The 16,564-nt window shown below is 39.9% G+C and overlaps 1 protein-coding gene across 2 annotated transcripts; it reads left to right on the top strand.

The window, feature by feature from the left end:
* Window positions 1–204: 204 nt before the first annotated feature.
* On the top strand, window positions 205–15,214 carry smad1 (SMAD family member 1). 2 transcript variants are annotated; one of them, XM_026360043.1, is made up of 7 exons: window positions 205–304; window positions 6,997–7,563; window positions 10,586–10,825; window positions 10,921–11,037; window positions 12,649–12,870; window positions 13,107–13,363; window positions 13,605–15,214. In XM_026360043.1, exons 2-7 carry the CDS (start codon window positions 7,164–7,166, stop codon window positions 13,746–13,748), a joined length of 1,380 nt encoding a protein of 459 aa, XP_026215828.1. In that variant the 5' UTR covers window positions 205–304; window positions 6,997–7,163; the 3' UTR covers window positions 13,749–15,214. The 2 variants fall into 2 exon arrangements, with proteins under 2 accessions (XP_026215828.1, XP_026215827.1); XM_026360042.1 differs by having other exon boundaries at window positions 6,997–7,581.
* Window positions 15,215–16,564: the final 1,350 nt, after the last annotated feature.

The following is a 16,564-nucleotide window of genomic DNA, read 5'->3' as shown; positions in this document are numbered from 1 at the left end:
CATAAATGCACCAGAAACAAGCAACAACCTCAGACAAACGAACAGAAACCCTCATGTGGCGAAAACCTCCTCCACAGTAACAGCGTTACATAATCCATGTGCACACACGCAGCGAGGATGGGAGATGTGCGAAAAGTAGGTCTTGTTATTGTCGGGGGCCGCATCCCGCGGCGTGATACTGGCGCTCGGCGGAGGGTGAGACGGCTCCGCGACTCACTGACGCCAGGCCGAGCAGAGCCAGAGAGAGCACACCGGAGGAGAGAGAGAGAGAGAGAGAGAGAGGTGGGCTGCAGGGCAAGAAAAGGTACTGTAAAGTTTTATTTCCTCTTTTAACACGCTAAATGAAAAGTTTCTTTATCAGTATATTCACTCGTTGTAGCTGTGTTTGTAAGGAAGTAGAGCCCAACGGTTATCAGCTCCAGCAGGGTGTCAGTTGGCAGCTACAAACTTTTTTCTTTCCTTTTTTACTCTCAGTTTCTGACTCAGACTTGATAAAAAAGACACGTTTTTTATCAAGCTGTAAACTCAATTCCTTAAGCTAAGTGTTAAAAACAACTGTGTTTTGATGAAAACGTCAAAACTAGAGCCATAGTGTAGCAGTGTATCTTAACGTTACTGTTTATTTTAGCTAAACTAACGCAAAAGCTCCAATCAGAAATGTTGTACAAGTGCTGCTTTAAGATACTAAAATGGCATAGATAATGTTTAAATGACTCTAAATCATGCATCAGTACATGATATATATATAAAGTATAAGGTGACTTTTCTGCAGGGAATATAGGTTATTCTACTGTTATGAAACACATGGTCGAGGAAGTTTTGGTTTACTAGCGTTAAGCTACAGGATGTAGACTGATAAGTGACTGCTGAATTTGTATGACCAGCACCAAAAGATATTAGATTGACTGTCATATAAAACATCAAATACGCAGCAAGTGCCTGACATTTGACTTAGGTGGTTAAACAGTTATAAAAACTGATTATGATCATTTTTGACATTCAGCTAATCTGTTAAATCACTGATCTGTTCAGCCACACACTGTATAAGCAGGTGATGTGAAGGCCTTTTGGTTTATCAAACAACAGGATTAGGATATTTTAGCAGGAAAATAGTACAAATGAATAAGGAAGTAAATATATTTGTAGTCCCCCTACAGAAGCCACTTACACATGTGCATCTTTTTCACGTTTTCATTATTGTATAGTGGTCTGGTTGCTGGGGACTTAACAAGGCTTTCACAGCTCCTTTGTGTGTGGTTTCATTTATGTCAATGTGTTTATGGAAATATGTGTGTTTGTGTGAGAGAGGGAGAGAGAAAGTAAGAGACCTACAGCAGCTTAGGCTCGATCTCCTGACATTATTGAAGATGACATATCAGATTACCCAAAGGACAGGAATTTGTCCTTGTCTGTGCTTTACTTCCAATTGTTTTATTGTCCAGCATAGTCGGGGTAAGCGGCTTTAATTCTGTTTGAAAATTGAACAAATGGTGTTTTTATAGTATTGAGGTGATTAGGGTGAAGGCTTTTGGAAAATCTATCTATCTATCTATCTATCTATCTATCTATCTAAACTACTCTAAACTACAAGGTATACATATATGTCAGCAGCCTTCAGATACCCAGAGTGTCATAATACTAGTGACCAATGTCAGAACCCTCCTATGGGTCTGTACGGTCAGGACAACATAGCCTGCCATGTGTCAGGGTGAGGTGTCCACCCTAACACAAACAAACCCAGCACTGAGTGCCAAGCATGGTTGAGATAGCTGCTTGAAACCCCAAGTGTTTGCTACTTATGTCTGCAGTCATATGTGGACTGGTGTGTGTGGGACATAAAGAATCTGATCCCACTACAGCCTTTCAAAATCTGGACGGACCTGACCACAATTTGATTAAGGTTTTCTAGTGTTATCTGTGTTGTTATAAAAGTGATGTGATATCTGGATTTCACTCACTTGTATTTCAACTCTAATCTTGACCAGGTCAGAACTGTGTATGTGTGGGTGTTTATGAGGAAAAGTGACCCCAGTGGGTTTAAGAAGTCTCTCAGGTCAATGCCATGTCTTGTTACTAAGGGCTGCACCTTGTGTCTGACTGTGGTTATTTCAAGCTTTTGGAATGTGTCAGCCAGTATTAGTTTATTACAGATTTATTACATAAAGATATTAGGGATACACTGTATAACAGTTAATATGCTGATAATAAGTGATGAATCAAAATCAGACTACCAAATGTACAACACAACACAGTTTACATAGGTATAAAACAGATGTAATAGACAGAGTAGGCATTCCTGATGCTGAAGAAGCTGGATTCATGTAATTTAGCTTGGTACATAACTTAAATAAATGACCAACTTAAGTTTAAAAAAACGTTTATTCTGTCTGTAAACTAACCGGTTTAATCAACTTATCATTGACTAAGGTATTAAAAGATGTTTTGTTATTTACATTGGAATTCGGTGTCATTATTATATTAGTTACTCATCCCTAACTTACTAGCTCATAAACTCTCGTCATCGTTTTTCATGGACCAAAAAGGGATATTGAATTTTACTGTGGATGCTTCTCCAGAGATGTTTTCTTACTTAATGGATGCATTGCTATGATTTGAATTTGTGAAAAAGCAAATATTGCATCCTTGTAGTGTCACTATTTACTCAGTAATGACCCTTGAAGGCACTTAATCCAGAAGTGCTCTTTGAAGAGACCAGATATGTGAGTGTCTCTCTCCCCAGAACACTCACTCTGTCTTAGATCTCTGGCTTTGCCGTCACTCTCACTTTTTTCCTCTCTTTCTCTCTCTTTATCATTCCCCCTCTCTTCCTCTCTCTTTCTCTTTATCTATCGCTCATTCTCTTCCTGCACTCCTCTGTTTATAGCCTGTGACTCTACTGAGTGGGGGCTAATGGAGGCCCCATCCAGGACCCTGCTCATAAATAATGTAGCTTCTTTATAATGCTCCATCCCCAGGGAGGGTCCAAAGAGCATCATTACTGCCTCCTCATCCTACACAGCCTAGGCCTAAATTGATTACCAGACACTGGAACGGTGCAAAATGATCCATGGGGCTAGTGTAGTGGCTAACAGCTCGCACCAGGTGGGTCAAAGCCTCCGCCTATCAGTGTCGCATGATCCTATTCTGTGCTCCCATTAGCCTGGTGTTCTGTCCAGTGGGCTAACTGATGTCCATAACAAGGTGCCACTAACACAATGCTGAGAGAGAATCTGTTGGACTTGGCCGTACGGAAGGTCGAAGTGGTTTTTATGTAGCTGTTGTGTCATTGATGGTATGGTTTTCAGGTTTTATAGGAAGGATAGCAGCAACCAAGGCCATTGCAGGCATCTGTGTTATTCCTTATTGACTGTGAGATAAGGACGATGACTACATATACATACAAGCTTTAGATCCATGTTTATTATGTGTACAGTGTAATTAAGGAATAGAATTTGCACTAAAATGTTAAATCAGTATAGAAAAGGGCAATTTGAACTTGAAAGATTAAGAGCCTTCAAAAAATTAACAAATACTAAATTTTTTAATCACGTTTTACTCATTAGTTGATTTTTAGAACATTTATACTCAGATAATCAATTACTCAATCAGTCTCATGTTGGACTTAAATTAAGTAACTTAAAAAGTAAATTGTCAGCCTAGTATGTTTTGCAGTTTTCTGACTTTTTATTGACCAAACAATCAGAGAAAAACAAAGGTAATTATTATATGAGGTTTATTCAATAAATAACAAAACAGCCCATTTGAAGACATCACTTTAGGCTCTGGGAAGTTCTTAGGACATTTTTCACAGTTACCCAATAAAGCTGATAAAAAAGATAGTTAAGTTAACCAACAATGAAAATGAACAATAATTCCCCCCCCGAAGAGAATTGTAAAGGGGAGTCTTAATCATTGACCACAGGTTTGTATGCTGTTGACAGATATTTCTCTAGTTGGAAAACAACTGAGCCAATTACAGCTTTTTAGGTGGGATTAAGAATGGGGCTCGCTCTGGGCCAGTGCCAGAAAAATAATGCTGTCCAGAAAAAATAGCACCACAAAATTGCAAAAAGAATGGATGAGATTAACACAGCTGTACGGTTTGTCATTTCATAGGAATAACGTTTACATCTGCATTTTTCTTTTATCACAGTGCTGCATTAACTTAACTACTAAATCAGACATTATCTCACACACCGGATCAGGGATTGAAAATAAATGGCATTTAAACTATGCATCTATGTTTTTACATTTTGATAACATTTATTGTATCTTAATTAGTTTTAATAGACAAGCTGTAAAACTGCCTTCATGTGGACACCATTTCTATGCAGAGTGAAAAGTTTCGTGAATTGTATTGTATTGTGTGTAATTGAAGTCTCTTTATGTTAAGTAAACATCTCAGTCTATACATACTGTACGTATAGGAACAGACAGGCACATTGGTGCCTTTATATTTTGACTGCCTCACAGACAACTCTAAACTAGCATTGTCCAAAGAAGCAACACAAAGCCATATCAGGCCCTTTAAATAAGCATGTGGTCAGGTCACCAGTCAGATATTACTGACTGTCAGGGTTGGAAATATCCAAGAGATATGGTCTCCAGCTGCAGCTGAACGACAATAGAGGATTGTGAAGCCTGCTCCAGATGTTACAGTACAGACGTTTCTGGAATCTTCCATTTGAAATGGATTAAGGGTTGTCTTTGTGCAGCTAGTCCTAAACTTGTGCTGATAGTGCTGGTTGTCACTGAGAGGCCATCAAAGCAGCTGTGTGGCTGGAAGTGGATCAAAAAGACTCTGTGTATGTCTGGGTGGCGACCCTGGTGCAAAGTGATGTTGCTGTTTTTGCCTTTTGAACTTTTATGTTTTATTGTTATGTTCAGCACTCAGCTCTGAAGTGCTTGTTTTGTTTTGTGTTAAGACGTGTTGAGAGTTTTCCATCAGACACTGGCAAGGCCACAGTGTTTTAAAGTCATTGTGAAGTCAAGTGAACTGATTAATTTATATTATGACCACAGAAGCAAGACAGTACTAATAATGCATAGGACTCAGTGTACTTTGTTGGCACTGACAGATATGTGTGTCACAGCGAAAAATGTAAAGCTCAAAAAGTTGGTAACCAAAGTATGGTCAGATTAGTAATCTTGTTTACTTGGCCTTTGATCAAACAATTCCTGATTTTAAATAAAACATTTTAGTGTTTCGTGTTTGTGTTTTTGTTTAAGCAACAAATGTAACATTTGCAAAATTTATGACTTAATGCCCATTGCATTCCTGACCTCCCAGGGGAGAGAGAGAGAGCAAGAAAAGAAAGATGGTCAGCGATGACCTGCACCTATGAAAAAACTTTCAGGTCTCAGTAAGAGGAAGTGATGTTGCTGCCGTGCTGGTGATGACAGATATGAAGATATAACTACACAGCCCGTTTCCTGTTCCTCTGATGCTGGAGAGAGGGTGTGATATCATACTGGGATCTTGAGACACAAGCGATATCAGTGTTGAGCTATGTTTTCCCCTAATGTAATACACACACACAGACACACCCTAGTCCACTCATGTTCCCTCCCTCAAAGTCGTAGTTCAGCGTCACTTATGATCAGCCAATCTGATTCGGGTGGCAAGGCTAAGTATAGTTGCAACTTTCTGCTTTCCAGTCAGTGTGGTTAGCGATAGTAAGTGTCCAGAGCCTCCACAACACACACATACACACGTTGTAAACAGCACCTGTTCTCATCAAACTTCCCTCCCCATTTGTCAGGATGTCGCCTACACATGCACTAGCTGACAAAGATAGAAATTGCTATTCATCCCATAATCTGAAGGGCCAAGAATAACTGCAGAGCGGGCTTAATGATGTATTTGTTCCTGCTTGCAGGAAATCCAATATACTGCAGGTTTTACTGTCAGAGAGTGATGCATGAGTTAATATGGATAAAAGGTTGGTGGATTTCTGACAAGCTGTTTATTTGATACTGGGATTGCATCTGAACATTTGTGCACAGTCAAACCTCGACCATAACTATGTTTTTATCTCTCTAATTGCATTCAGAAAAACTCGAGAAGAAGGTAGAACTGGGAGAGCTCAATGTTCTCTTGTTTTCCCTTTTAAAAGCTAGAATGCAAGCGCCTCCTGGCTACAGAATTGCTCCTGTGGGACCCAAGTGAATGGGCACATTTTTCCTGGGGTCCACATGCACTTCCTTTTTATTGTCCCACACATATTCAGTGTTTGCTGGTTGGTAGTGTCGAAGCTTTATACAACATTTGCCTCAGCAGGTCACTTATTGAAAGTCTCCTTCCTCTAAAACCTGAAAGACCTTTTCAAATCTCACATATGTGTTGAGCTATCAGGAAAACACTGTTTTTGCTCTGGCTTTTACCCAGACTGGTGTTTGTGAGTTAGAGAGAGCAACAGAAAAGATTGTAAAATCCTTAACGTATCATTGGCGGATATATACATTTAAATATGGATTGATCTTTTCAATTTATTCATCTAGTTAACCATTAAGCATTAAGCATTAAGCACATCAAAAATGCCAAACATAAATGAAATTAGATGTTGAAGAAATGGACAGGGTGGAGCATTTATTGTGGGAAAAAGTATTAATTTCTGTGAAGTGATACAGGTGTCAAAAGCCTTATAGGTTGGATAGGCTGCATACAGTCTGTGAAGTCCTTTGCTGTAAATGATATTCTTCAGTGGTGGTAACGTGACAAGCCATTTGGACAGGAAGCTATCTGGAGAATGTCTGGTTGGGGCTGATGTACAGGAGCGCATCCGTTATGGCACTGCTGCCAGTTTCTGAGAAGTGACTGAGAAGTGACTAAGAGAGAACTATAACTGTGACACTATTCACTTCATCAAAGGTTTTTCTAGTGAGACATCAGTGCTAGTGAAGTAAAATGGGAAGAGGCAGCAGCTTTGTTAGAGCAGCTGATTTGCTCTGTGTGTTTCAAATCTTTGTTGTAACTGAACTCTCCTTTTCTTCTAGAGGTCAAGAGGACATGATCTGACATCTTCAAAGAAGAGGATTATTTGAAACTCAGAAAAAATTTATTTCTATTTCACAATTTGTCTTCTGAGACTGGACTGTCCCTGAACACTGTTCACAATTCCTTTTGGACAGAAAGGAGAGGGGAGGAGGGCGGCTTATCCACCATGAACGTCACCTCGCTTTTCTCTTTCACCAGCCCGGCAGTCAAACGACTGCTGGGTTGGAAGCAGGGAGATGAGGAAGAGAAATGGGCAGAAAAGGCTGTGGATGCTCTGGTTAAGAAACTAAAAAAGAAGAAGGGAGCCATGGAGGAGCTGGAGAGGGCTCTCAGCTGCCCAGGTCAACCCAGTAACTGTGTGACAATCCCCCGCTCCCTGGATGGACGGCTGCAGGTGTCTCACAGGAAAGGTCTGCCGCATGTCATTTATTGTCGTGTGTGGCGCTGGCCCGACCTGCAGTCCCACCATGAGCTGAAGGCCCTGGAGTGCTGCGAGTACCCATTTGGCTCCAAACAGAAGGATGTCTGTATCAACCCCTACCACTACAAGCGAGTGGACAGTCCAGGTACTCACCTTACTGCATGTAAGCATATCGGCCATTACATGAGATTCTTTGACAGTGTCATTAATGCAAGAATTAATCTATGATCTCATGCTACCCTTTTTCTAAATTATTTCATCACACATTAGGTTAAATTTAAGGAAACAGAGAACTTGCAAAAGTAGGATTTAGTGCCTGTGTAGAAATTGTAACACAGATGCTTAGTTGTTGTTGTATTATATATAACTCTGTCGAGAAAATGTTCAAATTGAATTTTAGGGATGCCGTAGCCTTGTGGTTATTACTAGAGGTCACCACTAATTCCCTACAGTTTGAATCAGTTATATTCAATACTTTATGATTACATGCTTCTCATAATTTTTGTTAGGAACTTAAATTTCCTCTACATTCAAAAAGCGAACTATAGCACTATAGTTTCTTTTAAGCCTATGATGCATGAACTGCACACTATAGACTAAACTAAGACATTTTCAATTTATAAAAGGAAAAAGATTGATTTCCTTATTAAATGAATTAACATTGACCAAATGATTGAAACATTATTTACATCAGTATTTTGCAGACCAACATGTGCATTTAAACATGCAAGACTCACAAAGGCATCATTATAATGCAGTTTTTAGAAATGATACAGCTACACGTTGCCTGTCACTAACAAATATTTGAAGTAGGTACAAATATACACTTTCATTATTTTTATTTTTAGTATAGATAAAATAGAAACTGAAGGCCTCATATCTCAAAGAGAGAGCGATAATATCAACATACACAAACAAAAATTCATATCAGTGTGCAGAGTCTTATTTAAGAGTATTAGGTGCATAGATAGCCAGTGAACTAACCACTTCAAGTCACAACATTCCCATAAACTGCATGAGGTTTACATAAACAGAATTGTTTTAGTCAAGGTGGCTGATATTGCCTGGTATCAATGATGTACTTTTTAAGTTGCACTTTTGTGAAATAACTTGATTTCCACAACATAGACATTTAACAAAGCATGCAGCTCTAACTAAACTGTTTATAACGAGCAACACTGAATCCATGTAATAATAGTAAGGTTGGGTTGGGTTGGGTTGGTGTCTTACTGATTTTTGACTATGTCGACTCCTTTACAATAATAACTTTTTCACCTACACACAGCAAATTAAAATACATTTCAAAACACAAATCAAAATGATAAAACTAATTCCAGGTAAAATAAAATGGAAAAACTAACCTAGTCTGCCTTGTTCTGTGAGCAGGTCATTGTAGATCGTGTGGGCTGTGACTGTACATAAAGTAGAGAAACAAGATAAATCAATACTATGTGAAAATGAGGGTCAACTGACAAGATAGAAACAGCTGTGTTCAGGGTGCGTGTGTGTGTTCGTTCATGTGTGTGTGGAGCAGGAAATTCCATCCTGGGGAGAATGAAGGCTTTGTTTTGGGCATGCTATGTACTTCAGGCCAGTTTTTTTTCCACTTTTATGCACACATGTAGACACACGGAGAAGCACACGCTCTCACACTTGCATGCAAGAGTGTGTGCATGTGTTACAAAAGCAAGGATACACACACACACACACACACACGACTGCACGCACAGCTTTTCTAAGGACGGTTGGAACAGGAAACCGGTCACCCGCACACAATAGGAGGAAAGAGTTGTTGCCTGCCTTGCACACTTTTTGTTTAAGCAGTGGGTGGGAGATGGAGGACTAAGGTGATTTAACCCCAGAGCACCTGTCTATCCACACTACTCCCCAGCCTTCCACCCCTAACACCACCCGCCGACACACACATCCTGTCAATCTCCCTTCACTATTCTACCAAACACCACAGCTGTCCGCCTGTGCCGCTTATAACCTTTGAAACAAACTCTACATTGACGCAGTGGCCCACTGCAGCGCTCATTGTCTACCTGCAAGAATACTGACAGCAGCACAGCCCCGTCTTATATTTCAGCACCAGCTTTATTTATCTGCGCAGGTATTTATAGATACAAGTGGAGCGTATCTCAGTGGTTTGTATGTTCTGCACCTGAATAGGCCTCACATCAGCCAGGATATTTACCCCAAGTGATGAATTCCTCAAGAATAGCTTGCCTCAAAATGTCTTTTCAGTGCAGAAACCTGAGAGTCTGGCCCAAATAGTGCTGGCTAAGACCAACAGACTAGAAACTGACATTTGAAAAATGCAGCGACACCAGAACATTTAAGCATAATGAGTGCCAGAAAGAGATTTCTTTATTATGCTCAGTTCTCACTGCATTTATACTGCATGTAAATGTTTTACAGGATTCTACATTTTGATTGTATACAATGTCTACAGTACTGATGTGATAGTTGATTAATTATTAGACAGACAAAGATTAATAAAGAGATTAATAATAATGAGAATGACATACTTTATTGATCCCCATGGGGAAATTATTGTTTGGACAGCTGCAGTAGATGACGGCACTACTAGGTTTCAGTGTCTCGTCCAAGGACCCTGGGGCTTACAGACGAATGCTCTACCAACTGTGCTAACTGCCGCCCTAAATCAATAGAACGAACAATTAATAAAACAATGAGACTGTGGGATTGCTGTCACTTTTCTATTCCAATTTTACACTAAAACTAACAGAACAAAAACTTAAATGTGTAATGTTAATACAGACTTGGACATAAGTGCTAGTCTACTGCTGGTGTACTCTGGGAATTTATGACACGTCTTTAATCAGGTGCATTAAAGAAACATGGAACAGTTAGTACTGAAAATATATTAAATTACTGCCCTAATTTGGTTAGATCTGAAACTAGTAGAAGTAAAAGTTGAAATGCATTAGTGTTACGTGGGATGGATGATGGTGATAGAACACATAACCTTATCAGAAAGATAACAAGAGTTTTATTAATTCGATTAATAAATGTGTAATTGGACCACAACATAAGCGTTTTAATTTAGTTGTTTTTAGATACATTTATCCAAACTCTTGAAATGTTGCTGTTTCATCAGAGCATTTCCTGTTGTAAACATTTTTATTTTTCCTGCTCTACAGTGCTGCCACCTGTGTTGGTACCGAGAAACAGCGAGTTCAATGCCAAGCATACAATGCTGCCTCGCTTTCGCAATCCTCTGCAGCAGAATGAGCCGCACATGCCCCAGAACGCCACCTTTCCAGAATCATTTCCTCAGGCCAACACAATGCCTTTTCCGCATTCGCCAGGAAGTGGCAGCAGTGGCACTTTTCCTCATTCACCATCCAGCTCTGACCCTGGGAGTCCATTCCAGATGCCAGGTGAGATCCAGCAGTAAATTATCTTTAATTTTTCCATCCATTCTGAACAACAAAACTCACTTTGCTGCTCTTTGTTTTTCATTCTTCCTGATTAGAGACTCCACCTCCTGCCTACATGCCCCCAGAGGAGCAGATGACTCAGGATTGCCCCCAACCAATGGACACCAACCTCTTGGCTCCACCTTTGCCTCTAGAGAGTAACAACCGGGCAGGTAAACATCGTAGTTACTATCCCTGTCACACACATACACACATCTCCGTCCTCGTGTTTGTGGTGACATCATCTACGTAAAGCTGTCTGCACGTGTTGCCTTGATCTACAGGTGCAGAGATTTCTGGGAAGTTTCTTGTTCAGGGGTGGTGTTATGCCATATCCTGTCAGATGAAACCTGAACAGTGTGGAAAAGAATCTCCTACTTTACAGAGAGCCTTTGTCTGTGGGTGCAAGCCCAAGGGAAGCCTCAAAGCCTTAGCAAATTAAGCCAGGTCTCAGTGTAGTTTTATGAGGCCAATAAAAGCCAGGGCTTATGTCATCTCGGCTGGTGGTAATGACTTGAAACCCGTTAATGATAAGATTCACTAATTACCCTCAACTTTTAGATCTAAAATGTGGTGCAATAAGTGCTGCTATCTCGACTTTGTGGTTGGCTGGATAGACACATCTGAGCACTGCATTTATGAATCAGTAACCGACCACACTATGGATGAATATGGCCCTAACAGCCATCTGAATTAGAGGAAAAGTCTGTTTTGATTGGAGTGTTGGACATAAGCTCTGTCAGTATTAATTAGAGGCATGTTAATTGCCAAATATGGTGCCATGACATAAAGGAAGTCTGGAGGAAACATTAGCCAAACCCGAAAAAGAAAACAAACACAGTTGCATTTTCTTGCTTGAAACCCATCATCATAACAAAAGTTATATGAGCAAATGACGAGATGTGATTTTCCAATCTCAGGCTATTGATTAGAGGCCTAAAGAAGTAAAGTATATATTAATCCATAAGAAATTAATAAAAAGAACATTGTGTGTAACAGAATTGAGATATTAATTCACCTCACATCTTGGATCTCTTGTTGGAATCCAGTGACAAAGCCATAACTCAAGGTCTTGTAGTTGGCTACACTAGTAGTAGTTGTTGTTTCCACATGTAAACCACCATTTTACTTTTTTATCATTATGCACTCAAGACTCAGATATTCTGCCTACCCATGAAGACAGCAATAGTGGGAAGAGCTGGTAAATAATGGAAGTGGGAGTTTGGGGAGTTTATAAGGTCTTTTCCACAAGCTGCATCTACTACGTAGGACTGGATCGCTATTGTAACTCTGGGAAGTGGACAGACACAGACCTGCTATCCAGTGCCACATTACAGAGGAAGTTTGGGAGTAGCATGTGCCTTAGATATTCCTTAGAGAGGGTGAGGCCGACTGGCACTGCCTTGTCAGAGACACCAGGCACAGAGAGCATGGCCAGGCCCCTTCTATTGACTGCTTGCTCAGTAAAGGGTGGCACACAGACCACAGACAGTCTGCATGCTTTAGGATACGTCTGCATTGATTTTGGTCAGCGTAAATGTACACAGATGTAGCCAGTGGGCCCTGTACAGTTATTAATATTATTGTTATGATCTACATGGGACAATTTGGAAGAAATAATTGTGCAGATGAGTAAGATTTACAGCTGAGCCTCTGCTGGCATCAGTGGCTCCTGGCAGCTTGTCTGCTTAGTAAAGTCTTAAATGTGCCTTAAATGTGTCTCTCACAGCATACACAGTGAACTCAGCTAACTCCTTTGACCTGTTGATGTGTTTCCTGCACAGATGTGCAGCCCGTGGCCTATGAAGAACCTAAGCACTGGTGCTCTATTGTTTACTACGAGCTCAACAATCGTGTTGGGGAGGCATTCCAGGCTTCCTCAACCAGTGTGCTCGTCGATGGCTTCACAGATCCCTCCAACAACCGCAACCGATTCTGTCTCGGACTGCTCTCCAACGTCAACCGCAACTCTACCATTGAGAACACCCGACGGCACATCGGCAAAGGTGCAGTATACAAACCACATCGATGACTGTGATCAACTGTTTGCAGACAAGACTAAATCAATTCATTACATCAATAGGATTGAAATTTTGAGAAGGACTGAATAGTACCAACTAATTGAGTTGATTTTAGTGTATTGATCTGAGATTGACCACACTTATGTTTTGGTGATTTTGTTTTTTAACAGCTCTGCTTCTCCAAGTCACCAACACTTTATTCTTTCCTTTTTTCTTCTCAGGTGTCCATCTGTATTATGTTGGTGGGGAGGTGTACGCAGAATGCCTGAGTGATAGCAGTATCTTCGTCCAGAGTCGTAACTGTAACTACCACCATGGCTTCCATCCCACAACTGTGTGTAAGATTCCCAGCGGCTGCAGCCTGAAGATTTTTAACAACCAGGAGTTTGCTGAGTTGCTGGCCCAGTCCGTCAACCATGGCTTCGAGGCTGTTTATGAGCTCACTAAAATGTGTACGATCCGCATGAGCTTTGTTAAGGTAACTTGGTCAAACAAAATAAGTAATATATTTATTCAATATATCCAATATATTCATTATAATAAGACTGATGTCAACTGACTCTTCTATCTTAATATTTATGCAGCAAAAACCTCTAAATTCACTGTTTTTTGCTGTACAGTCCAAATAATATAAAATGAATAAGTAATACAAATGAGCGTAAGGGAAAACAGTTGTGCCTCCATCCTTATCCTAAACCTTGTGTTTCTGTTTATTCCAGGGCTGGGGAGCAGAGTACCACCGCCAGGATGTGACCAGCACACCCTGCTGGATTGAGATTCACTTGCATGGTCCCCTCCAGTGGTTGGATAAGGTGCTAACCCAGATGGGCTCTCCCCACAACCCTATATCCTCCGTCTCCTAGGCCTCACTGTCCTTAGCCCCGTGGCTGTCCATACCCCAGCATTATGGTTTAAGTAGCAAGAATAGGGGCTAACAGGTCCCAGAGTGGTTTGTGGTTCAGTCAGTAAGTGGTTTTGACTAAAACACAAGCTGATCTGGGACTTGTAGGGTTGGGTAGGCTGTTAAAGGGGTTGGTTTGTTCTCTACTTGAAGGACGTCTGAATTGGGCACATTTACAGACAGGGAGAGGAGTAAGCAAAGTGAACATGATGCAACTGGAAGATACTTGATCTTTGTGACCAACTGTAATAATTAGACCATCTTACTCATCGTAACACAAGTATCCTCCCAGAACTTGCTCACACAGCGTCTCTTTTTCATTGTTCTTTTATTCTGACTCATAACTTTGCATCTAAATATTCCCTCAAAAATCCAGATATACGTGTGTAGTTACAATAATTATGGGACATTCCAGGTCACCGAAATCGCAGTTGGCTGCTGTTTTCTGTCTGACTGTAGCGAGGGCGGCATGAAATGTACTTACGATATGTATAAAGATAGCAGGAACTTGGAGGATGACCAGTGTGACTGATGAAAAAAAAAAAATCCTCTCCAGATACTTTAGCAAATATGCCATTTCCTCAAAGTGTTTTTAGGTTAATAAATTAAAGCATTGCAAAGTTATTGAAAAATTTAAATATCACAGATCATGAATATAATAGGAGGACAAAACTAGGGGGAGTTTTGAGAGCTCAGAGTGGGGTTTAGTGTGGGGCATGGCACTAAAAGGGCATTTCAGACATAAAAGACTAATGCTTAAATGTTGCTTATCTTGTGTTACACTCGTGTTTCAAATTAATTTTGAGGAAAAAAAAAGAATAGTGTTTAGATATATTCACTATTAGAATATGTGCTGTGCAGTCTGGTTTTGCAAAGCATAGTTTGGTTAGTGTAGTGTTACACATTTAAAACTGGTAGCTAAACTTCACATGAAGCAGAGGCAAATATAACGGCAGTTTAGTTTGTTTCTTGCTGTTTTCTCAGCGAAATCGAATTGTGTCAAAAATGGAGTCACGTTGAGGACACAAATATGTCAGTGGCTGTGCTTCATTCTCTTATTACATTGTGCAAAACTTGTTAAGCATTCAAATTATAATTGTTGACTGAAAAAGGGTGTCTTTTACTGATGTCCCACCATGATTTTTTTTTTTTTTTATATAAAATGCAGATTTTGCCTTTCAGTTGTTTTATGCTTTGAGACATCCTCTTTGCTATTAAACTGTTGTACTCTTTACATTCTTTTTGTATTTTTGAATATGTTTTATTTGTCTGCACTTTCACATGTTGCCCTGGGTTTTTGTTTTGTTTCGTGTAGTTTTTTTTCCCTCCTTCTTCTATTTTTGCCCAGTAAAGCTCCCAGAAAAGCAGTTTTATTCCATGAATATCAAGTCTCGACTGGAAGATTCAATAAATTTGTTTCATTACTTAGAAAATGTCTGTGTCTTTTATGAACACTTTGTCAAGGCACGAGTATGTTTGTGTGCCTGTCTGTTTAATTACAGGCCACCCATGCTTAGAAAATATGTTCCATGATATTGTCAGGGACTTTCAAAAACGTCAACCGCTGTGTGTGTGTGTGTGTGTGTGTGTGTGTGTGTGTGTGTGTATGGGAGGAGACCTTCAATTAGGGAGGCACAACAATTCCATGTGCATCTGAATGGCAACTCCACTAATGTTAAGCATAATTGCATTTTCCAGTAAATTGCATGAAAACGCACAAAATCGTATGTTTTCCTTTTGTTTTACGGGACACGTTGTGACAGTGCTGGAACAGTTGCAACGATCTTCCAGGAAACTCCCAGTCAGGAAATCACTGGCTGATGTGTGCCTGTGTTTGTGCGTGCAGCAGTTTCACTCCACGATAAATGATGTGGGTGGTATGGTTGCACAGTGGTTAGTGCTGCTACCTCCCAAGAGTTTGCATGTTTCTCACAGACAAGCACATCAGGTGGAGTGGAGACTTTGAATGTGTATGACTAAAACTATAAAAGATATTTATCTACCCTTCATGTCACAGGCTTGTGATGTACTAAGAATCCCCCAGGGGGCCTCTTCGAGTGAGGCAGGCTTATTTTGCTAATGTTAGCGGGCTGAGAGAGTAAATTAATATACTTTATGTAGGGATTAAATGGCTTAATAGAGTGACAAGTTGCTTTTGACTTTTAATGTAACCTATTATTTAAAATAATAGAATAAATTTGTTGTTTCTTGAGCTCATATCTTTATTTTAAGATTTCCTTTTTTTCACCATTTGAACTGGGGTCAGTTTTCCCCTTATCTTTCTTTATCATCCTCTTTGGCAGCTCTGACTTTTTCTTGGACATGTTCAGTGTAGTGCAAACACCAAACAGCACATGGAGTATTTTTCTCCATTAAAATAGGCTGAAATATTGATTGTAATGTTGAAGATTCCCTGAAAGTGAAAGTAATTGAAGACAGTATAATCAGCTGGAACAGGCTTCTTTTATTGTTTTAATGTGTGACAAGGCAAAGAGATGTAAGTTTAAAGTATTAAATATTGTTTCAGTGAGGTGCAACACTAACCTAACTAATCTAACCTACCTAACCATGTTTGTATGAAGCAATTAAAACTAGTTCTCAGCAACAGGAACAACATGCTGTTCGCTGTTTTTGTATTAACAATAACAAAAAGGCTTATTAATACCTACATTACAGAAAAAAGCCAAAGCCTATCTACATCTGAGGTCCCTGAGGAGGGAACAATGATAAAATACAAGGTTATCTTTAATAGCAAAAGAATAGTATCACGTATTACTA

Source organism: Anabas testudineus, chromosome 1 (assembly GCF_900324465.2).
Source record: "Anabas testudineus chromosome 1, fAnaTes1.2, whole genome shotgun sequence".
Lineage (NCBI taxonomy): Eukaryota > Metazoa > Chordata > Actinopteri > Anabantiformes > Anabantidae > Anabas > Anabas testudineus.
The sequence above is the reverse complement of the archived record's forward strand: the minus strand, read 5'-3'. Positions and strand labels throughout refer to the sequence as shown.

Excerpts from the sequence above, each read along its gene's own strand:
- smad1 (XM_026360042.1), top strand. The coding sequence starts at position 7,164 with ATGAACGTCACCTCGCTTTTCTCTTTCACCAGCCCGGCAGTCAAACGA. Across the intron at positions 12,871-13,106 it reads CCGACGGCACATCGGCAAAG|GTGTCCATCTGTATTATGTT; the intron begins GTGCAGTATACA and ends TTTTCTTCTCAG. Across the intron at positions 13,364-13,604 it reads TCCGCATGAGCTTTGTTAAG|GGCTGGGGAGCAGAGTACCA; the intron begins GTAACTTGGTCA and ends TGTTTATTCCAG.